General features: G+C 41.4%; 1 protein-coding gene across 4 annotated transcripts in view; it reads right to left on the bottom strand.

Annotated features, from left to right (window-relative positions):
• Nucleotides 1-23,990, bottom strand: part of CRIM1 (cysteine rich transmembrane BMP regulator 1) — a 186,129-nt gene that overhangs the window by 130,557 nt on the left and 31,582 nt on the right. For all 4 annotated transcript variants that reach the window (XM_035000898.1, XM_035000900.1, XM_035000899.1 and 1 more), the window contains exon 2: nucleotides 16,025-16,198. In XM_035000898.1, the coding sequence (XP_034856789.1) occupies nucleotides 16,025-16,198 (174 nt within the window). The remainder of the gene's footprint in view (nucleotides 1-16,024; nucleotides 16,199-23,990) is intronic.

The following is a 23,990-nucleotide window of genomic DNA, read 5'->3' as shown; positions in this document are numbered from 1 at the left end:
CCGGAGACGTATGTTTAGTTGACATTTCACATGCAGCATTCATTCAGCTGCATTCAAGGAAAATCCTGGTATCACTTTCAAACAGGATTGATTTGAATTTCTAGTGCTGTATATTACTACAGATTGGTTCATTTCCCTGACAGCCTGAGTCCTTCCACAAAGCCGGTAAGAAAATAAAGTCACTCGTAAGCCCACCGCACATTCACTACCCCCTAATCCCTCCGTATGTCTGGGTTGACATTTTAGAACTACTTTTTTGTGGGGACAGGTAACAGTCAATAATGTGAGATATAATCGTTTTATTTCTCTTCTCTTCCAGGAGGTACTTGACGTAAGATTTATAAAAGACCTCAAACATGTTTTCTGGTAATAGAAAACAGTATGTCAGCCCATGGGACATATGGCAAAAACAATCATGTTACATTATTATGTTCAGAAAATGTCTGTCAAATGGGCCACCCCATTTGGTGCATGACTCCTATCACAAAGGAGTTCTTTGAAGAGATGGCCAAACTCTTGACAGAGAGGTTAATATGACTAAAGAGCAGATGACACGAAATCATAGAGCATCAAGTTAGTATGTGCTTTACCTAAAAATCCCTTTGAATTGAAGAGTGGTACAACTAAGAGAGATTATCAAGATCTCACATCAACCGAGAGAGCAGTAATACACAGCAAAGAGCTCCCACTGCAGGGCTCTAAGTGGCCAAATACGGCGCCTCCTTAAAAACAAACAAACAAAAAAACCCCCACCATTTCACTTAGGCTGGTCCAGAATAGCTTCATTTCAGAAATTTGGGCACCTTGATTCTAACCTTCTTCCCCAGTATTCTCCTTCTCCATATATAGAAAACTGAAACACAGTTTGTAAGTTAACAACCACTCCGTTTTTGTTTACCAGGATTCTGGGTTATTTACTGGAATGTTTTAAATAATTCTGTTGGGAGTCATCATGGTTACCAAAGGACATACCATCTAATCGTGACCCGTAGCAGCTCTTGTCTACCCAGAGGAAGAAAAGCTTTCTGACTTGTTGCTCTAGAAATGTCAACAAAAGACAGTTTTAACTTTATCTCTCATATTTCCCCTGCTACTCAACAGGGTCCGCTTTACCAGCATGTGGGAAGCAGATAGACAACACAGTTTAATAGCGAAGTTGGGTGTGGTTGTTATGGTGATAAGGGAAATGAAACTGGAAGAAGTTGGAATAATATTTATTTGAAGACTCTTGCCTTATCTTCCATAAGCTATTCAGAGAGTGCATAATATTACACCAGTTCTTACAAAGCGCAGCAGAACATATAGCTGGGGGATACATTCTAGGACTAACTTCTACCATCCAAGAAGGGCAAAATTTCCAGGAAACTCTTAATCATAGAATGTTAACACTACTGTCAGCACTGTCATATTTAATGACTTAGAGGTAAATGCAGACACAGACATATCAGGTAGAATAAAAATTATCCTATGGTTGTACTTATTTCCATGTATCAGTATCACCATTTATGTATGTGTCTACACACATCTAGCTATAGAGTCATACATGTACAAGGAACATGTGTGTATACAAGGTACTTTTGGTACAGAAAATATACAAATGCATGTGACAGGATTTTTTTTTTTTAACAGGAAAAAAAAAAGTTTCCTAACACACATGGGCACACACGATTAGAGATCCACATGGGATACACACTCCAGATTCGATGTTTGCTTAGTTACTGAAATACCCAAAGGACCCCCAAGGAAGACATTATAATAAGCCTTGAATTTAGGCCGACACAAAGCCAGGCCAGGAGGCATGCAAAAACACATAGGTAACATTTTTGGGAAGTTCCATGACCCACTGAGGTGTAACACCACGGCCTAATTTCCTTTGAAAAATTCCTGACAGAACAGAAACAAATTGGCTCTCAGTGAGAAAGCATTCAGAAGGTTCCCCTGTGATTAGCAATGAGAATGCCAAAAGGCACCGAGAACATATAAACGTAGTAATATTAGATCTTCTTTTTTACTACCACAGAGATAAATATCACTTTAAACGTTACAGGCAAGGTAGTTAGTATGAAGATCTCACTAATTGTCCAGATCTGGGTCAGGCACAACCAAGCAACCGAGACTATTTTTTTTTTTTTAAGATTTTATTTATTTATTTGCAGAGAGAGACAAAGCGAGAGAAGGAACACAAGCAGGGGGAGTGGGAGAGGGAGAAGCAGGCTTCCCACCGAGCAGGGAGCCCGATGTGGGCCTCGATCCCAGGACCTGGGATCATGACCCGAGCCGAAGGCAGACGCTTAACGACTGAGCCACCCAGGCGCGCCAGCAACTGAGTCTATCAGATTTTGTTTCATGCCTTAGAGAGGAATAAGCAAGCAGGGTGCCCTGGGGCCACAGCAGGACCACCATGGGACAGGTCACCAGGGCCCTTGCTCAACCTAGTTTCAAGGATACTTGCAGAAGCCACTTTAAATGCACCTCTGCCACAAGCTCAAACTGCATCTGAACACTGAAACAGGCATCCCTTCCATGTTGCAAAACCACACCCCTGATATTTATAAAAGCTCCGTGAGGCAGACTGGACTTTTTTCTTGTCAAAGCAACAGGAATAGTAAATAACAGTCTTTTATATAAATAAACGGCGACTGATAAATAAACAAGATCAGAATGTATTCTAGATACACCCCCTCTCCCTTCTGTTAAGGGGACAACTAGTGGTCTTACCTATCTTTTTCATTTCCAGGAACTTTACTCTCAACGGCAGAACACGGGAACAGATTTTGAAGAGGAAAAGAAAATTTTTTTTTTCATTTTCCAAACCGGGTAAAAGGGAGAAAAAACAACAACAACTTGAGAAGAACATGATAAAATATGAGCTCATGTTACTGACACATAGCTTTTTCTCTGTCTATAAAACTTGGATTTTATCTACAAATATATGGATATATTAAGAAGAAGCAGCATCAGTTTTTTAACAGTATTAAATTCTTGTATTGTTCTTTTGTTATTGGAACAGGAAAAGAAAGGCTACTGATAAGGAGAAAGCACTTTACTTGCTTTTCGGGAAATTAAAAAAAAAATTCCAGGGACAGAGAAAAGAATAATGAAGGGTAGGAAAACTAGGAAGTTGTCAGCCAGGAACAAAGAACACATCCATGATATAAAGGGACATTCCAGTCTCCTACAAATTCATACAAATATTAATTCATCACGTGTTAATGTCTTCCCTCTTCCAGCTTTACAGGCACTGCTTATAGCTGTTACTTCCTCCCGATGCAAAAAACATTTAGCAACAGAGACTGCAAATCAAAAGCAGGAAGGCACCTAATAAGAGTATATCCCCAGCTTCAGACATATCAACAACCAATGTGAATCCATTATTCTTATCTTAGAGAGCATGCACTATTAAAAGAATGGTCTCATAGGTTTCAAAATTATTCAAATGCTCAGAACAGCATGCTTTGTGGTTGGTATGAACTAGGGAAGGAGTCACATTTTATTTTTATTGGAATATTTCTTTAAAAAGCCTCAAATATTGTTTTAGTGTTCTTAAATACCTTTCTTGAGAAAGTTCTGTATTTCACAAAGAAGACGGACGCACCAGTTCTAGGAGTAAACATAATATGCCTATGAATCATAAAATAGCTTTTAAACGAATTAAAGTGAGCTGTGATTTATTTTTTTCTCAGTATCTTCTAGAAGGCTTCCCATGCGCAACCCTATTCAGACTGGGAAGGGCCACTGAGTTATTACAGCTGTCTTCTCAGGGCAAGATCCTTTCCATATCACCTCAAATGCAACCATGCAGCTGGGCTGGCCCCCGGCCCACGCTCCCCAGGTGTGGGGACACGCTCTTGGGAAGGGGCAGGACTGACTTCCGGGATCCCTGATCCATCCTAAAGAGCTTTCCTATGTCTGGACTGAAGGCCTTTCATAGGAATTCCACAATTAGAAAGGATTAAAATGCAAGCGCTGGTTGAGATAACCTTCTAGAGTGTAATCAATCAACGAGAGTAAATAATTCAACATTTTGCCTAGATTATAGGAGCTGAGGGTGAAGAGAGAAAGACAATGCCGGGCTTCTGAGGTGGGAAAAAAAACTGAAAGAACAGAATGGGGCAGCCACCGAGGAAAAAAGACAAAGTGGCAATCTTGACCATTTTCACTTAAGGTTGGCTCCATTAACCTTCACTAAGAAGTGGCAGAAATTGTAGCTTTGACTCAAAGTCTATCTTTATGTGTGACTCCATGCATTCAGCCCTGTCTCCTTACATTAATAAGTGTCTCTGCTGTTTTAAAAATTAAAACCTTCTTTATTCAAAAAAGTGTGTGTGTGTGTGTGTGAGGATCACTTAATCAAGGTAGTAGTAACTAAATAAAACTGGCAAGGCTGGAAAAAGGTTAAAAGCTCAGTATCTACCAGAGAATCCTTACCTATACTGATACAACTTGTAAGGACATCTGAAATGATCACTTTTTGATGGACTGCAAATTAAAACCACCAACTTTGCCTGAGTTGTCCAAGATCCCAGATTATGTACACTAACTCATTAGTTGTACCCAGAAGGTACAACTCCAACTCCTCTATGGGGAGTGGTCCCAGGCTCCCTTCGGAGCAGCTCAGAAGGCCAGGATTCCAGATCCTTTGCTCATGTCAGGAAAAACCCTTGTGGGGCCAGGACTTAGCAGGACACAGCTGGGCAAAGCCGCAACTCAACAGCTCTTCACAAGAGCGCACACGCCAAGCCCTGGGAATAACTGAAAGGTCACCTACAATCAAGTCAGAAATCACAAATATGCAAGGGCCTGCTCAGGGTTACCCAGAAGCTGAAATGCTCACCTGCTAAAGGCAAGCCTCAGACCAACGTTTCTTCAGCATCTTTGGTAGATGGAAATAGAAGAGTCCTAAGCTTGGCCCACAAAGAATACCGTTTCTCTGACTGAAAGCATCAGGTTCTTTTTTGTCCTTTTAACAGTAAGTGTGTTTTAAAAAATATATACTAAGTACGTGGTATTTAATCTTGAAACAAGCATACACTTGTAGTAAAAATCGTTTACCTACAACTTCTGGTACTCCCATACCAACCTGGGAGCAGGTATAGATAGGAAGAGGACAGACAGACAGTCTGGGCTATACCCAATTTGGACAGAAGAGAGGGCTGGAGAGCACAGAGAATGAGTTAAAGCAAAGAAGGGGGGGGGCATCAGTAAGTGGAACAGAACATTATTGACTATTTACATGTAACTACATAGAAAGCATCATTCTAAGGGTCAGAATGAAGATTTGTTTTTTTTACACCATTTCCTGGAGCCCCAATGTGGCTGAATAAAACACTCCTCTGCACAGACATAGACAGACAAACACACACACACTCCCCTCCTAAGCACTAGGATATAAAATATTTAATCATGATGGTTTTGGTGTTTTTTTTTTTGCTGGGCACAAGAAATCACAACAACCAGAAGGTCACTATATGACTTCCAACAGTTAAAATGCAGGTATAATTATTCAAGCAACTGTTCCTCTCCAACTGGTCTCATGCCAAGTTCCTTGAGTTTCCTGTTTTGATTTCCCAGATATTTGAAACTGGTTTCCGCCTTTTGGTAGCCCTTTATTCCCCCCGTACCAGTTATCAAGACATCAAAACAACAATTTGTACCTATAACATAAAATTCTAAAACACTGATTTAGTTGTCAACCTAAATAAAAGAAGTCTACTACTTATGAAAATAAATAACGGTGTCTATGCTTTCCTTCCCTACGGCATCGCTGGAATCTAAAATGAAATACATATATTTAGATGTCAAAGTCACTTTATGTGGTCAAAAAAAAAAAAAGATCACATTACTGATTTCTGATTGTTTTTACAAAGAGGGGGGACAGCAATAGAGATTTAATGTTTAATTTAATGTTGCAAAAAAACCCTACGGTCTTCATTAAGCACGCATCTTCCATGACACTTGGACAGCTAGAGGAAAAATCAAAATCAGGAGGACCTGGATGGTAACGAGGACCCTCAGCCACCTGGAAAGTAGGGTTAAATGGCTTTTTCTCTTTGGTCGAGGGAAGGGTTAGTGTCTCCATACTTGATAAACACTGTAAACTGAATTCCTTGAAGATAATTTTTTAAAACTATTTAAATGAGCTAAAGCAATCCATTCATAAACATAATACTGGTTTCAGGTACAACTTCCTTAAGAAAAACGATCTGCAATGTGTAATTTTAATGAAGCGCGTGACTAAGTTAAAAATTATGAATTGGTGGAAGTTCTGGAGCAGAGAAGTTACAGCCCCTGCAACACAACACGCTTGGCTCCCCAAGAAGGAAGAGGCAGAGCTCTGTTTATGGTTATTATTTTGTCGTTAAGTACATATATTCCATTATCAAGGATTACCTAAAGGCCAAGTACTCCCCAAAGGTTCTTCCCCTAAAATGTTCTATCTTCACCCCATTTCAATCCTCCCTTCAACCAAATAATTACGGTACTGATAAGCTGTAAGGACTTTATAAATTTAACTCTGCTATATTATAATCTTACAGTCATATTTTGGGGAAACATATGATTTGACTTTCAGTACCTCTGATCCTGTGAATTAATGATTACACTGGATCATTTTTACTATAGTCAATATTATATAGTAGGAAAGATTTGGGGATAATGACATTTAAAACCATGTAGATCGATATAATCAAAAAAATCCACAGACCTAAGTTCTGAGATATTTTTCTAGTGCTTAGCAAAGATCAAATAGGTAAACTTCTAGAAAGAATCACCTCTACTAAAAGCAATTTCCTCAGCATCCAAGTCTTGAGATCTGTTTAGTTCTTCATCATGTGATCCTATGTGTGTACTATGAAATACCTCAACTGGGTTTTAATTTCTTTTAATATTTACTTGGAAAAAAAAGTTTTAAAAATCATATGATACAATCATTACTATGTATTACTATTCGAAGGCAGGCTTTAGAACAGATGCTTTGTATTTAAAAACAATGAAAGTAGCAGAACTCAAGAGTAAGTCCAACGATCGCTTTAAGATAAGACATTCTCTCCTCGGGAGGCAGATTCGCATCAACCCTCTATGACTACTGGTTGGGGTAGTGAAGAACTCGCAGCACAGCCTCTCCTGGGGGCTCACCAGAAATGCAGACTCCCCAGTCCTAGTCCAGTCCCTGTAAATCAAAATCTCAGTGTGTCCGTTAAGCTCTCTCAAGTCTAAGGAACCGAGGAAACTCCCTGTGCGCACGACGCCCAGTCCTCCCCCACACCGACCGCGAGCCCCATGTGGGAACATGGGTCGGGGCAGAGCTGGGTGCCTCTGTCATCCCCGCACGTGTATTACGGGCAGCAGACGTCCTGCTACAGCTGAAAGTGTCTCCATCCCGCACAGTTCCAGTGCCCAGAGGGTCAAGGAGGAATTCGATTGCACTACCCCAAAGACAGAACGGATGTTAAATAATGTGCCCATCTCCACTTGATCACATTTCCATGGGTGTTTTTTCTGATAGCGTCGTCCCTACTCCCAGCACAAAATGTCTGAGAAAAAAGCTGCGTGGATTAAAGCGTTCAGTATCGGATTTCTTTCTACATACTAATTAAATTTTTGTCTACTGGCAAATGTTACAGATGGCATCGCAAGGCAGTCTATCTGATGAGGCCACACACAGCACAGGGTGTACTGTGGGCTACAGACGGAGAAAAAGTGAAGCAAGAATAAAAGGCAGCACTTACACTTGTGTGAAAAAGAAATAAGGGAAATGTAAAACACTAAAAATGGAATAATAAGCCCATATAATATTAACGTTTCCTCAGGTACAACTGAAAGAGTAAATTTAGAGCATAATTAATTAAAATTAAGGCTCTGAAGTGACTGTTATTTAGGTTTTTAAAAACTGAACGGAAAAATTCTATAAAACAGAAGTTATTTGTCTATGTTAAAATTAGTTTAGCGTCAGAAGATACAGCCATATAATGTAAAATCAATCTTCCTTTTGTTTTAAGCAGAAGAGAAAAAATACAGGTATCTAGCTACATAAATTCTCTCATCTTTTTTTTTTTTTTTAAGATTTTTTATTTATTTACTTGACACTGAGAGAGAGACAGAGAAAGAAAGCACAAGCAGGGGGAGTGGCAGACAGAGGGAGAGGGAGAAGCAGACTCCCCGCTGAGCAGAGAGCCCCACACAGGGCTCGATCCCGGGACACCAGGATCATGACCTGAGCCGAAGGCAGACGCTTAACCAACTGAGCCACCCAGGCGCCCCTCTCTCATCTTTTTCTAACCTTTAATTTCTGCCTCAGCATATATATTCCATGCAACATAAGTTTACAGAACAGATAAATGCTTGAAAATATCATTTAAGACATTTAGAAAATATCTTTAAAAAAATCAAAAGCAAGCTCCCACAGCGTATCTAAAATGTGATTCTATTTATGCATCTGCTCCTTTAGGGTCATTTAGAAAATGGCCCCTCAGTTAAGTGCAAAACAAAGTCAAACCGGTAGACTCAGCTGTAGTGAGAGTATGTGCTCAATACTTAGTTTTTGAATTAATAAGTGACTAGAGAATGAAGGTGAATGAAGAAAGCAAGCAGCTGTGAAGCAAAAGGAGCAGCCTCAGAAAGTTATAGACAACGTTGAGAGGATTCTTCTGGACCGAAAGAGTCTACCACTACAGTGCTGTTTCTCTACCTTCCCACCCAACTGTTCACTGGCCTTAGCGTCCCAGCCTGGATGGCTCTAATCTCAGGTAGGGGTCTGACCAGCTCCTGTACCCTCAACACTTTTAAAGGCTTTTTTGAATAAGGAAGGGAGTACAGATCAGTCAGTCCACCAATAATTAGCCATTAAAATGATATACTCCATTTTATACCTCCCACTCTCAGGGGGCAGTGACACCTGTGTTTGAGGCTGACTGTGGGCTGGCCGCCAGTGACGGTCCCTAGGCTTTCTCTCGCCGGGCTGGGGGAAGGCTTCCTGCACCGCCATCACTGTACTTGCGGTGTGCTAACGCGCCCAGCCACGTGTCCTCCACAGAGCACATCACTGTCACGTTACGCTTCCTAAAAACACTCATGCTCCTCACGTCGCTTACATACTCATTAACAGCACCACCACGCTCTCCCTGGGAAGATGACTCACCATCCTTATCTCCAGCCCAGATCTCTGAGTTCCAGACTCCTAGGTCCTGTCTTCCCCTTGATCTCCATAGACACCTCAAACACAACAAAACAAACTCAATATCCACCTCATCCAACCTCCCATAGAGCTGCTCCCCTTGTGGTCCACATTCTAATAAATAACACCACTAAACAGCCTGACCTTCATGACCCCTTAGCGTCTATCTTGACAATCACCCGCTCTTCCCCAAATTTGGCCGTCTTCAATTTCCTCATGCTCCAAAGTCAATCAGCCACTAAAGCCCACAGCCTTGACCACTGTAATTTCCATCTGCACCCTTCTGTCCATCCTCTCTTTTCTATCTCCAAGCCTGTCTTACACTCTCTCCTTCTCCTTCGGTTGAGCCACCCAACATACATCTCAGAGTTGAACTCGGTTGAGCAGTTCTTACTTGGCTACTCGATATAAGACAATGATGTAAAGTATCACATGCCAGCTTCTGATGATCTTTTCTCTAAAATATCTTGTAGAGAAAAAGTAATTAAATGTAGCCCCAAATTATAAACCATTTAATATTACTTCTAAGTGCTTTTGGCTAAATTAAAGGAGAAATTTCTTAAACCCCCATCCTCCTCCTTTTGCAAAATGCTCATTGTCTGTCTCCAAATAGGAGTAAATTTCACATAATCTATACTAGTCCAGTAATCCACATGATGTGTAATGCAGCAATGCCTAAAAAGTGTATTTAAGAACACACTTTATGGATCCCACACAGATATCCCTTCAGCTAGTCTCCTCCGTGTGGATTGATTGGGTTTTTATTTTTCTCTAGAATCTCCCAACAACGTTGTACCTCCTTGCAGAAAGGGCTGACTTCCTCTCAGGGATATATTACCTTTGTAGTCTCAGTATACTTACTTGGGGTAAGTATACATGGTATACACAGAGCTTGAATGCTACTTACTGAGTTAATTACATAAAAAATTACTTAACCGACAAACAGCTCTACTTGGGTGTCAAATTTAATTTGTCCAAAACAAAACTCTTGAATCTTCCTTAAATCTACTCCTGCTCCTAGGAAAGGGCATCACTTTGCTTAAAACCCAATGTCTAAGAGTACTCCTTGGTTCCCCTTTCCCTCACCCCCAATGTGTAACCCATCAACAAATCTAGTTCCAAATTATATCTCAAATTCACCCATCCCTTCATCTCCAGCTCTGAAGTCTGAACCACCATTACCTCTTCCCTGAACTACTGAAAGAACCCCTACCTGAGACTCTGTTCCTGTTCTTGCATCTTGCGGCCTCGCCCAAGTCTCTGCTCGACCAGATCCAAGTTATGCTATACCCTCTTCATAGCCCTTGAACCACTTTCCTATGTCCTCCTGATAAAATCCATGCACCTCACGGTAACTTACAAGGCATTATGTGATCTCACCCCCATCTTTCTCTTCCTCCCCCGTGACATTCCAGTCTCACGGACCTTCTTGCTTTTTCTTGCTATTCCTCCAACACACCAAGCTGGCTTAGAACTTTCACATTTGTGATTCCCTCTGAATGGAATTCCCTCCTGTCAGATCATCCTAAATTTGATGCTCTCTTGCATTCAGATTTTAAAGCAAATGCTCTCCCTTCATGGAAAACTTCCCTGACCTCTATATCTAAAAGCAATTTTCTCGCTAATCCCAGTAATTCTCATATCATCCTAATTACTGTTTTTCATAGCTCCCATCACATTATACAATATTTTATATTCATTTTTGTGTTTCTATGTCGTCCCTCCCCTTCTGAATGTCAGCTCCATCACAGCTGTATCCCTAGCCACTAGATCTGTGCCCAGTACATATTTGGCACTCAATAAATATTTGTTGGATGAATGAATGTTTGAATGTTTTCCAGGGTGTTTTTCATTCTTCCTGAACTTGGTTTCATATTTCTGATTAATTTTTGAGTTTATGACCACTCTGAACTGTAATAATTTTTTACAAAATAAAAGCCCCTGACCCCAACATGAGTCATCGTCATATCCACACTTCAAGGTCCACCTCATTCACTGTATTGTGGAAATCTTTGGTGGCCACTCTGACTACGGTTATTAAGCTCAGAGTGGCTCCTCCAGAGCACCGGGCAGCTGCAGGGACTGGTACTGTTCTTGCTACTTTCGTCCCCTCCTCTGACGGTCCATCAATTTAACTTTTGTGAAGCTCAGTATAACATATACCAAATCAAGGATGAATAGAGAGTGGAACATAAAATTATAAGCTTTGTTAAGATCAAGGTGGGGTGACCTGCAGGTCATTCCCTTTATCAGACTTCGTCTTTGGAGAAACAGAGGATCTGACAAGCCTTCCGCACAGCCCCTGCTGCCTCTACAGTTGTGACCAACTGATCTTACGGTGATGTGTTCATGTATTTTAGGAAAGAAAACATTTGGGAAAATCCAGGACCAACTCCTCCCCTTTTAAAAGGATGTAAATAATACACAGGAACTTGTTTCGTACCCAGAAATCATGAGTATTCTTCATAAATCTATAAATACGATATTAAAATTCCTTGCAATGACTTCCACACATTTTTTTTAAATGTTGCTGTGGTTATGTTTAGAACTCATGCTCAGAATTTACTCCCAAAGCATAGAAATGAGGACACGTGCTTTCTCATTATGCTCTGGTAAGAATACTGCTCCTTCTGCCCCACTCCTCCTGACCCTGCACACCTAAATGCTAGAAACTGCCCAGAAGAATGGACCTACAAAGAGGGCTTTAACTAGAACCAACTGTTCATCTTTCCACAAAAGAACATCAAGAACCAAGTCTAATCTACCAGGTCACTCATGGTTACTGGACTCTTACCCTCCTGGGCTCTGCAAAATCATCCATGCCCTGCACAACCCTCCCTCCCTCCCTCCCAAATCCTTCTCCTGTGCCTTCTAGAACTCATGGGTCTGTCATCACCACCATCCCCTCTGCCATCATTCTCCCCTCACTACTGTGTTTTAACGGAAACCTGGGTACTCCCTAGCTCCTCTGTCCCTCGAAGTCCTCTCATGTAGGGACGGCTTCCTTTCCCACACTCCGTAAACCTGAGGGTGGGGCGGTGTCCCCTCTGTTCTCACTGCCGCTTTCAGATCACTCTTCCCTTTCCCCCTTAAAAAATGAAACCTTGTTCACATGAAGCACACGCAATAGGGGACTGTGGACGTGCTGCGTGGAGCTGCGTCTTCCCCGATCACTGCCCCTGTCCTTCCTGGCACAGGTCACGCACTACCACTGGGAAGATTCCTGCATGACCCTCTGCCCTTCTCTTTCTCTCAGACGTACCAGGAAAAATCCCAGTCGTGGTCAGATGCAGCTCTCCACCTACACCGCGTCTGCACAGAAGCTGGAGGAAACACAAGACTGTGTCGGCTGGTGTCCTTCAAGTGTAGAACTGGGAGCCTCCACTGAGCTGCCAGTGCTAGGGTATGAGCAGAACCCACTGCCCTGGCTACTGCTCGCCCCCTCTCCGAGACGTCTGGTTTACCTCCTCGGAACCCACTGCCCTGGCTACCGCTCGCCCCCTCTCTGAGACGTCTGGTTTACCTCCTCCTCCTCCTCTTCCTCCTCCTCCTCAGGATTTCACACCTCTTCTCCCACCTCAGTGTCAGCTGACAACCTTGTTTTATCGTGTCTGAGAAAAAGAAATAATTTTGCTCCTCTCTCAAACACTTGGCTCCTGCAATCATGCTCCTTCTTACATTAAGTGCTTTCTTGCTTTTCACTAGATCATTCTTGTCATCATTCAAACATGCTGTAATATCTTCATATTTTTAAAGCCCCTCTTGACCCTCTATGTCCCTAAAACAAACATCCCATTCTCCAGTTCCACTTTCCAAACATCTCAAAAGCACAAACATCTCAAAAGTGTCCCTATTTCCGTGTGACTTGTACTATCATTCTTATGCTATTTCGGGGGGGGGGACCCTAGAATCATCTTTGTGCATTTTCATCCCTGCTACAGGATCTGTTAGCAGATACTGTAGGTTCTTTCAGCAAAATGGTGTGTATCCATCTCTTCCTTGTTGTTTCCCTGCTAGCCCCCAGTCTAGTCTCTAGTTGCACCACATCTAAATAACTGAAACAGCTCTCCAGGGAGCCTCCAGCCCGCAGTATCTCCCCTGCTAACCCACTCTGCATCCCCCCACAACCCCCACCTGCCGATCGAGGGCTTCGCCAGGCTCTGATTCTCTCTGCTCATAAACCTGCAATGATTCCTGATAGTTCCTCTTACCAGGCTGAAGCTCCCTCTGAGATGCGAAGACACTCTGTCATCTAGTCCCAGGCTGCTCCCCATCTTTATTTCCTCTAACCTATCAACAGAGGTTGATAGCAACATGGATTGATCTTTTACTTATTTTTTTTTTAAAGATTTTATTTATTTATTTTACAGGGAGACAGAGAGAGAGAGAGCACAAGTAGGCAGAATGGAAGGCACAGGGAGAGGGAGAAGCAGGCTCTCGCTGAGCAGGGAGCCTGACACGGGGCTTGATTCCAGGACCCTGGGATCATGACCTGAGCCGAAGGCAGACACTTAACTGACTGAGCCACCCAGGTGCCCCAAAACCTTGCTCTTTTAGACCACCGTCCCCAGTGTCTTACATAAGTCATGTAGATCCTGCCTGTAAATCCATGTTTCATTCTTTTGTCCACATTGTTCTCCTTCCTAGAACCCATCACTACTCAAATTCCAAATTGTTCAGACTCTCCCTCCTCCATGACACCTTACCCTACAATTCCAGGTCACACTTGTCTGGCCTTAAATCCCTAAAAGCATTCGAAGTCTTCATTCCTATTAACAACTCCTTTGTACACAGTACCATACCATCACCAATTCTTTCATATGCACTTGAATATAGGCAGGGCTTTCTCCCTCAAACTTGTTTCTCAGAAGAGGGAAATCCCTAATACTGACTTATAAGATCTTGAATATTGCAGGGTGCTTTATTTTGAAAAAACAAAGTGCTCTTTGTAGAGGACACATTAACTTTAAATGAGCTCAACCAGTTCTACTTTTGGATTATACAGAGGTCATCTGACAGAATCTGTTTAAAAAAAAAAAAAGTAAAGAAATTTAATCAGCTACAGTAATTATTCCTGAGGGAATGCTCTCAAAATTGGAAGTGCTGGATCTTATAAACAGCCTTCTTAGAATCACTTTAAAAATCAATGCCATTAATCTCCACATTGTAAAGATCATAAATACACACCTAATTAAAAATGCAACTGTCCCACTTTTATGTGAAAAGACACTGAGTTCTGAACAAAACTTCTTGTGATAACTTAGATTCACAACCTGCTTCTTGTGATAACTTAGATTCACAACTTGCTGCCTCAGACCATTCAGATGGCAGTGAAGAGAGCCTGCCGGGGAACAGGGGGTTAAATGACTTGGAAGGTTGCCTGAACAAAGACAGTGGCAGGGACAGTGATACATCTGAAACATTTGGGGGAAAAAAAAAAAGTTTTGTGAAATGTAAGAGTGGCAAAAATCATCTAAATTGCTGTATTGTTTTAGATCATGTGATTTTCAGTATGTGTAACTAAATTAATTATTTCAATAGATATTTGACCACTCCATCTATATCCCTGCAAGTTTATATGCTAAAATTGGCAAAATACTGTCTTTTGGAAGCAATGGGGTAGGGACAGGGGTGAGCAAAGAGCTACAAGATGATAAAAACGAGTTAGGTAACACGTTGTCCAATATCATGATGCAGTTGGAAGAATACTTTACATGGTTAGTCCCAGGCTTGTTACTGAGAAGTTGCATGCAGCTCAGTTTTCCAATTTTCCAATCTAAGGGCCAGACTAAATATTACCTAAGACTCTCTGTAGTTCTAAAACTTTATTTCTATCGTTTCCGACTACAATCTCTTTTAATGATTTAGCAGCATTGGTAAATACGAAGAGAAAAGCTATTTTAGAGGCAATTATAAATTTCTTATTCTTTATTACCATTTAATATGAGTTGGAAACTTAACACAATTCAACAACTTCAGTCCTGCTGTACTGCCCTTACGAGATCTCACAAATCCTTGGTATTCCAAACCATATTACCAATCTCTCCATCTAAGAATGACATCATTTTAGAGATAACAGGTATACTTAAGAATGTCTGGCTCGGCTCTTTTTGTTCCTCAAGAGGAACATGGAGCTAGGAAAGAGTCTCATGCTGGTCTGTGGCCTTATCCTTTGTTAATCCTGGTTTCGAGCCACGGTACCAAGCTCTGGCTATGCCACTTGCAATTACTGAAGCTAGGAATCATACTTCCACATCTCCAATCTTTTGTCTAGGTTTTATGCAGGAATGTACAGAAGTTATGGGTTATATTAGTACAATTTTGTTATTTTAATGTAATTTCTGACTTCATTCCACAGGCGAAGCACCCAATGACCCATCCACACCTATGTGGTTTTGCCCCATGGCAAAACCCACCTGAGCCTTCAACCATCACTGTGCAATTCTCCCATCTCTGTTAAAGAGACATACTTCCTTGCCAGATGAGCTGCATTTCTAATTAGCACTCTCCTCATGGAGCACCATGCTACGGTAAATCAAGCAGAATGGACCTGGTGACAACAGATGCCAATTTCAAGCACACCACTTGTGAAATCATCCAGTATGCAGGGGTGACCTAAGCAAGCTGGCACAAACTACCCTGCTCATGAGACCACAGCATTACCAAATCCATGACCTCCAGAAAACACAGATGTACATGGTGCACACACATCATCACGTCAGTACTCCGTCAACTTTATGCATCTTGTTTGGGATTATAAAATGTACCAATCTCTGTAAGTGTGTCTTTGCCTCTTCCAGCTCAAATATGACACAGCGCTAAGCCTGACAATTGTTGAGAATCAGTACTTACCTTCAATCCTCTTCAAAGCTGAAAGGCACATATCTTTCCTTGGAAACTCAAAGGGATTGTTGCAGGTGCGAATGGTGTCACATTCACATTTCCCATTGATTATATTGCAGCCAGAGACAAGGTTTTCATTGCAGGGTTCAAAACCAAGCAGCTGGTCATCGTCCCAGTTCTCATCTGTAAAACAATTAACAACCACAGAATATTTGCTTGCGGCTTCATTCAAAAGCCTGTTTGAAAGCAAAAATGTGCAAAGATGTCAAGATTAACACCTGATATCCACACCTCGATTTACAAAAGGTGGTTTTGGCTACAATTTGACGAATGAATGAAATCCAACCTCCAAATAAGTGAGAAAAAGGAAACAGAGCCATACATGTAGACACTAAATAACCCCATATATACAAATGTGTGGGATCAAAAACCACCCCTTCTCTTACATCTTATTTTAAACAAAGATTCCTGGATTTTCCTACTTTCAATAAAATTACAGGAGACACCAGTCAACCTACAAAATGATTCAAAAATACCCACAGTTTTTTGTTTTGTTTTTTTTTTCAGTCCATCTGGTAGAGACGAGCTTTGGGTTTAAAATAGCCGGCAATTTAATACATCAAGACAGCTAATCAACATAAAACCTCAGACACCACCAAAAGAAGGAAGAATGGATACAGCAGTGGAGATTCCGCCAACGCATTTCAGTTCAGATGCTAATGTCCACCCAAAACCAAAGCCAGAGAGGACAACAAAACTGAGGGCGACCACTTAGTGAGAGGCTAAGGAAGTCATACTCTGAAGCTGAGACCAAATCACTATCCTGGTCATGCAATCATAGGAGGAGACTGTAAGAAACAAAGCAGATTTCAAAACTATGTTCATGGGCTCCAGCTCAGACAAATAAAACATGACACAAGCATGACAGAACCATCGGCCGACTAAATCCGTAATGCTATTCCTCACAGCTGAAACACCTCTTACAGGAAATCAGGCTACTTCTCTATGAATCTCTGGGGCACTTTATGAGTTTTCCCCCCTCTCAACATTATCTTTCATAGACACTTTATCGTACCTTAACTAGGTACTACCTGTTAAATAGTAAACTTGTTTCTGATAACCGTATCTGGAGAGAATTTTTTTAAAGTGCTTGAATTTAAGATACCTTAAACCTGTTGCTCAAACGAAGGCAGGTATAAAGCCATCTTGAGAATGTGTTTTCATAGAAGACAGTGTAAACAGATGGCTGTAATTTTTTTTTACAGCTAAATTTTACTTCTGGTGACATCACTAACTTACTGCAAAAGGCTATTCTCCCTCGCTGAAATAATTTTCTTGTCAAGGGGTCTTTAGAAAGATATCATTTACAATATAAAGAGATTCACAGCAATTCTTTGAAAACCTCTTCTGTTCTGGTTTCAGGCTCACTTACTTGATTAAAGTCTCAGCTCTTAGTAAAATGATTTTACAAGTTGAAACAAAAACATAATTTATCTGTTTTAAGATGTTTCGCCTGTATTTGGTTTTTAGAAATAACATGTAAACACACACAGGTACATTCCTACCTTCAAGACAACAGTGAAATTACTAAATTATCCTGAAAGGAAAACCAGAAAAGAACATAATGAAACAACTCGGCATGGGAAAATTGTTGATAAGTCTTCAGTTATAATATATAATACATGGGACACATAAATGATTTCCCATCTCTACATTTATTTTTTGAAAAAGCTCTTAGTACCACTCTCCTAATCCAGTTCAGCGAAGTGTGTCATGGAGGAATTTTTGTGACTTTATATTCAAATTTGTAACTCAGTTAGTCAACCCTAGGAACTTAAAAACTTGTAAGAAATCAAGTAACATTTGAACCCCTGGAAAACTAGTCTCTTCTATTTCTCCTTTATCTATTTCTCCTTTTCCCATCATATTCTGAGAAGAAATATTTATTACTATTTTTATAAATATGTACAGTTAATCCATCACCAAATTGAATGGATTCTGATGATCTTTTCCCACAGTAAACCTCCTTTCCCTCCATTAGAACTAGAACTCCCTGAAGACCTCATTCTCCTGAAGGACTGCAACATCCTCTCCCCAGTCTCCCTGCCATTATCCTCTTGTCCCTCCACTACTCCTTTCCCCAGCATGGGGGAATCATCGTCCTCAAAAAACAAACCTGCTCAGTGGTTCTCTCTTGCCAACAAGAAAAAGCCCAACATTCTTACTGTAGAATAAAAGGTTCCTCATGATATGGGTTGTACTGCTACAGACCCATCTTTCACCAATCCCTCACACATCCTAATGTTCTAAGCACCCTGAGAGTCTCACTACAAACGCTTAATAACTGCTTCCCCACCTCTGCTCATGGAGTATCATCTACCTAGAACACCCCCCTCCCTTCTTCCCACAGTAATTCCTATTCATCCATCAAGACCCAGTTCAAATGTGACCTCTTTGGGGAAGTCTTCTCCACTATGAACGGCTCCATTTTCCATGCTCCCTGAGGCAGGTGCACAGACCTCTGGTCCCCTGTGGTAATGGCTTTATGTAAGTCAAACTTCCCCACTAGGTACAGTCCTTGTGTGTAGGAGCCTCATCTTATCCAACTTTGAACCCCCTTAACCCCAGAACTTAGAATAGTGTCCATGAACTTTATGTACTGTAATATATAATAGTACTATGCTATATATCTAGCCATGTATTTCATCACTGGTATGGTCAATGCCGCTGTCCATGTGTTTTCCAGGAAGACCATTCTCTTTGAACGGGGAATCCGAATTAAAAGGCAATTGCCGTTGATGCTCTCCCCAATACTTTACTGATTCCTGCTTTGTTCCCAGTAAAAGTCTGTTGGCAGCAGTAACAGGCTGCATGGGAAGATGCACAGGTAAGCCTGACTGTACCTTCAAAAAAATGGCATGGCCACCATGTCCAGTTAGGAAGCTGTGGACTCTGAACCCCCAAATGTCTTATATGCCTTTATTTTCTTTTTTGAGAGGAAATCTTTTTAATCCCATGCCTCCGCCCCCAATCAATACTTTGTTTTTCTTGGCAAATAGTTCCCTTAGCAACCATTGCTTTATAGGAATCAAGTACAACATGCTTCTGAGACAAATGCTTTTATGTTTTTCTATTACATAACATTATATTTTAAAATAATTTTACAGCCAATCAACAGGGACTCAAAGCAAAAATTTAGTGAGGTTTGATTACAGAAATCAAATCTGAGCCCAACAGTTCTGCAGACAGTGGTTGGCAAATTTGATGTTTTTAAATCTCTCTTAAGTAAATCCATATATACAATGCAAGGATGAAGGCTCTGATTCCCGGATTCCTGATTTCTCCTTGGACTGGTCAAGGGGGAGGGGGAAGGAGTTAAAAGCAGGAGTACTGCCTTTTAAATATTTATTTCAAGTAGTCTTTTTTCCTGGTACTCTCTAGACAAGATGTAGTCTCCAGTCAGAAAAGACAACTGAGATACCTCTGTGAGTGTATTTTTAAGTTTGTAACTTCTGCAAGACCAAATCGGGACGTTGAAGTATTTTCTCTGAATATAAGATGAGAGAAATCTAATACTTTCACGTACAAATTAAAATTGATGTATGTTCGGATACGTCCAAATATGTTAAGTAGCTCAGTGAAGAGACGGTCACATAGAACTACTAACTTGACATCTCCACTTGGATACTTAGAAGACATCTCAAGACGTGATGCTTTCCTTTGAGACAAGCACGGTACTTCAGCATGAGACAGAATTAGTTCACACACATTTCCCATCTCATTCCCCAGAATGGTAACACGAGATGTAAGAAGATGGGTAAGAAGGGCCAGGAGACAAATGCCATGACTGGCAGTCGGTACCACCCCCTCTCTTCGCGCTACGAAGCCAGCACTTTGACCACCACTGCCCTTGTGGCCCCAGAGCAAAGGATGACACACAGAATAAAAGTAACATTTTAATATTGCCATGGAAATAGTCTGGACCTCGTATACTCCCTGAAAAGGTCTTGGGATTCCCCACCCCACCCTGGGGTTGCTCTTCTGAAGAGCGTGTCTTGCTGACACACCTGGGCCAAGGCAGCATAGGATCCAGGTCTGAGAAATAACAAAGGTTCCGGGGGACCTCTTCTCCTAATGGTTACCCTAAAAGTCAACAGACACGTGTCTTCAGTGGGAAGATGAAGTCAATAAAATGCAAACGTTGTGTTGATTCATACATGACTTTTCTCAGCACATTAATGTTATGACAAGATCAAGAGCAAGTTCTCTCACAAAGAAAGGAAAAGTCTCAGCAATAACGAACACCTTAAGAAAAGGCTGATAGATAATCTATTGTTTAAATTCCTTCCTCTAGCACGAGAAATGACGGCTGTAGTGAATGAACTTTCCATGACATTAAACTACCCAGGAGGTTGCAAATGCAAATGAAAAAACCAGAGATATCTCCCCCTGTATTTAAATATCATGATGAAGAAACTCCCCTTGGGTTTTAGGTGTAATTCTGATGAACCTGGTCTCCATTAGAAGTGAGGGTCTTCAAGGCGCCACGCCCGGAAGGAAGCAATAGGAGGTAAGGCTGCAAAGGATGGGCTGTCCAGGCTCCAGGTGCCAATGCTATGGGTGGCTTACCTGTGTCCGTGTTTTCATTTAGATTCTCATTGTCTAGATCTACCTTCTCCGTATACAGTTCCGTAGGTTTTGAGTGACCTACCCCTAACCCTATCTTTCCCAACACCTCTCTCATTTTTAGTGTAGTCAGTGATTTTTAAAAAAATTTTTTTTTTAAGATTTTATTTATTTATTTGAGAGAGAGAGAGAATGAGAGACAGAGAGCATGAGAGGGAGGAGGGTCAGAGGGAGAAGCAGACTCCCCACTGAGCAGGGAGCCCGACGCGGGACTCGATCCCGGGACTCCAGGATCATGACCTGAGCCGAAGGCAGTCGCTCAACCAACTGAGCCACCCAGGCGCCCCTAGTGTAGTCAATGATTTTGCAGAAGGTTGGTTTTTGTTTTAAGAGCACACATGTAGTGCCAAAGCAAAAACACCTGTCCTTCCAACGGCCACATTCAGTCTCACCCTGCACAAGGCACCTTCCAGTATTCTCAGGGATGCCTAAAATTCCTTCCTTCCGCGTGTGACACAGAAGATTTTTAAATGCAAGGGCTAGTTAGGAGTCTCAATCCTGGGGGTAGGAAAGAGAGCACTGGGGAGGAGGATGTTGGGGCAGAGGGGTCCTAGAAGATGTAAGGAGACATCCGACTCCAGACCCGGGAAGAAGCAGCAGCTCCAGGAACCAGCCATGGCAACTCCGGCCTCCCTGATCCTGGATTCCACCTCTCGGCCCTTCAAAATATCTTTCCATCTGCATGCCGGCGTCTGAAATTCCACTAATATGGAATGAAACGTTTCAGGTGTGACTGCACTTACTGGACACATCACTGTGTATTCATTTAAAACCTCTGACTTCCTGGAGGTACAGGCATTTGTATACTCAAAGGCTTACCTTTCCTACCCTGTATCAGCTTAGGCGAATGGAGTTCACTCCAAACCAAGATAGAGCTGCACCCCATTATGTGGCAATCCACTTACCCAGAAATATGCTATAGCAGATATTAAAAGGCAAGAAACAAATTCACAGTACACACTCAGAAGCTCACAGTAATGGAATTCGGTTGGCAGAGGAGAAGCTTCTGGGAATATATATCAAATTAATTCTCCAGCTGCTCACATATCCCTGTGGCTAGAGTAAGATGCAAATAGCTAATACTGGCATCTCTTTCCATGCCAGCCTAGAAACTCCAGTGTAATGTAAAATTGCGGCTCTTAACTCCCCCAGCTCCTGGCTGGCTGTTATCAGGCATTCATTCGGCTCAAGGAGGAATCTAATGCTGTGAGCTTTCATTCTCTCTGCTTCAAGCTTAAGGCGGATGTTCCAAAAGCCAGCGGGCTTCCCTCTCCCTCTCTTCCTGGTGCTGTAATCAGTGCAAAGCAGGAAGGGCAAAATTATGGTTATCAGTAGAAATGATTCATGTTACAAAAATCTGTTTTACAGGCATTTCCACAAACTGAAACTATGTTAAGCATATGTAACTGTAGACCAGAGAGGACAATGGAAATGCTAAAATATGCTCACAGATATTTTTTGAAGACTAACTTCTTAAACTGATGCAGATCTCTAAATATAGAGCAAACAAACATGACCACTGATTCATATTATGTCCAAGTAGGGAATTCTCTGAAAAACAAACAGGACTGATCCAATTTACTAAATCAATTTATGGTAAGTGTGTGTTACACTGCTCTAATTTTTGTCAGACACCTTAGCAATACATCTAACAGAAGCGGTCCAGAGATGAACTACAGAATGCAAATTCATCCAGCCAGCTGTCCATCCATCCAACCTCCTTCCCTCCCTCGCTCCCTCCCTTCCTTCTTTCCTTCCAATCATCTGTTCCTCAGATAGTGGTATCTATTATACATCAAGAACTGAGCAAGGTACTAGGGATTCAAGATGCTAGGAAGGCGTTTACAGTACAACTTTCTGCCATTCTAACCAAAATCATACCAAGTGTATGAATAAAATAATAGTAATTTCCTTTTTGATAGCAGGAAGCTAACAGGAAGAGAGAGGAGCTTAAGAGAAGGCAAGAAGTGTCTCTAGAAGCAAGGAATTCATGAAACAAGAGGAGAGCAGAGCCTGGGACTACAGAACACAGTTCCCCTATTTCACACTTCTGCCTGAATTAGGAACTATCTGTCTTAAATTGCATATAGTAAAACAGCCCAGACATCTGTTCTCCTCATGGACAGTGCCTGATCCAGGAGACCACAACTCTAGTTCTGTCATTAGTTAGCAGAGCAACTTCGAACAAGGCAGTTAGCCCCTCAAGGCTTCAATTTTTTTCATTACGAAAAAGGAGGTGGAGTGGACAATTCATGAGGTCTAGACCTCATGCTCATGTTTCCTTGATTCTGCCATCTTGGATGAAACTGTCCAATGCCAACAATTTTTTGGGAACAGTGTCAGAGAGTCACCTGCTTATAGTGATCAGAATTTAAATTTAAAATAGTTTCTCACTTAACAGACCAGTCTGAGGTTTGGAAAACTGTCACTAGGCATAAGAAGGCAAGCGAAAGGTGCTTTTACTATAACAAAGATCACCTGGCAAGACCTTTCTAATAACACCTCAGTCCTAGAGGATTTACTAGCTGAGGTCTCAATGTATTAAAACGGATTGGCCATGAATTTATTTATAACCTTCGAAGTTCTGTGTCATTATACAATTGTCTCTACTTCTATATAGATTTAGGAATTTCTATGACAAAAAGGTTTTTTTAATGGGAGGGGATTACAGGTAAATTAACCAAATACTTAAAAATGAAGAACAATAGAAATACTATGTCAACATTGCTGGGAAACAGGGAAGGCAGTGCTTAAAGGGAAATTTCACAGGAAATGAGGTTTAAAAAAAAGAGAGAGAAGAGCATTCAGTTGAAGAAATTAGAAAAAGAGCAACAGAGCAAGTCCAAAGAAACAAGAAGGGTGGAAGTCATAAATATATGAGGGAAATCGAAGTTACAGAGATAAAAGCAACAGAGGCGATTAATTAAAAACCGGCTCTTCAGAAAGATTATTAAGACATCTCATAAATGGCTTATGATTAACAGTCCTGTATAGCATGTCAACTCATCCAGGTACTGTGATGTATAAATATATGTATTTTTAAAAAGATTTTTTATTTATTCATTTGAGAGCAAGAGAGAAAGAGCAGGGCAGAGGGGCAGAGGCAGAGGGAGAAGCAGACTCCTGGCTGAGCAGAGAGCCCCATGTGGGGCTCCATCCCAGGACCCTGGGATCATGACCTGAGCTGAAGGCAGAGGCTTAACTGACTGAGCCACCCAGGTGCCCCTATAAATATATTTTTTAAATCAGTTTCTCTTTGGTGGTTTTACCAGGAAGTTACTCAAAGCTG

This window comes from Mirounga leonina, unplaced genomic scaffold, assembly GCF_011800145.1.
Source record: "Mirounga leonina isolate KUSES-001 unplaced genomic scaffold, KU_Mleo_1.0 Mir_125, whole genome shotgun sequence".
Taxonomy (NCBI): Eukaryota; Metazoa; Chordata; class Mammalia; order Carnivora; family Phocidae; genus Mirounga; species Mirounga leonina.
Note: the sequence above shows the minus strand (reverse complement) of the source record. Positions and strands in the feature narration are given on the sequence as shown.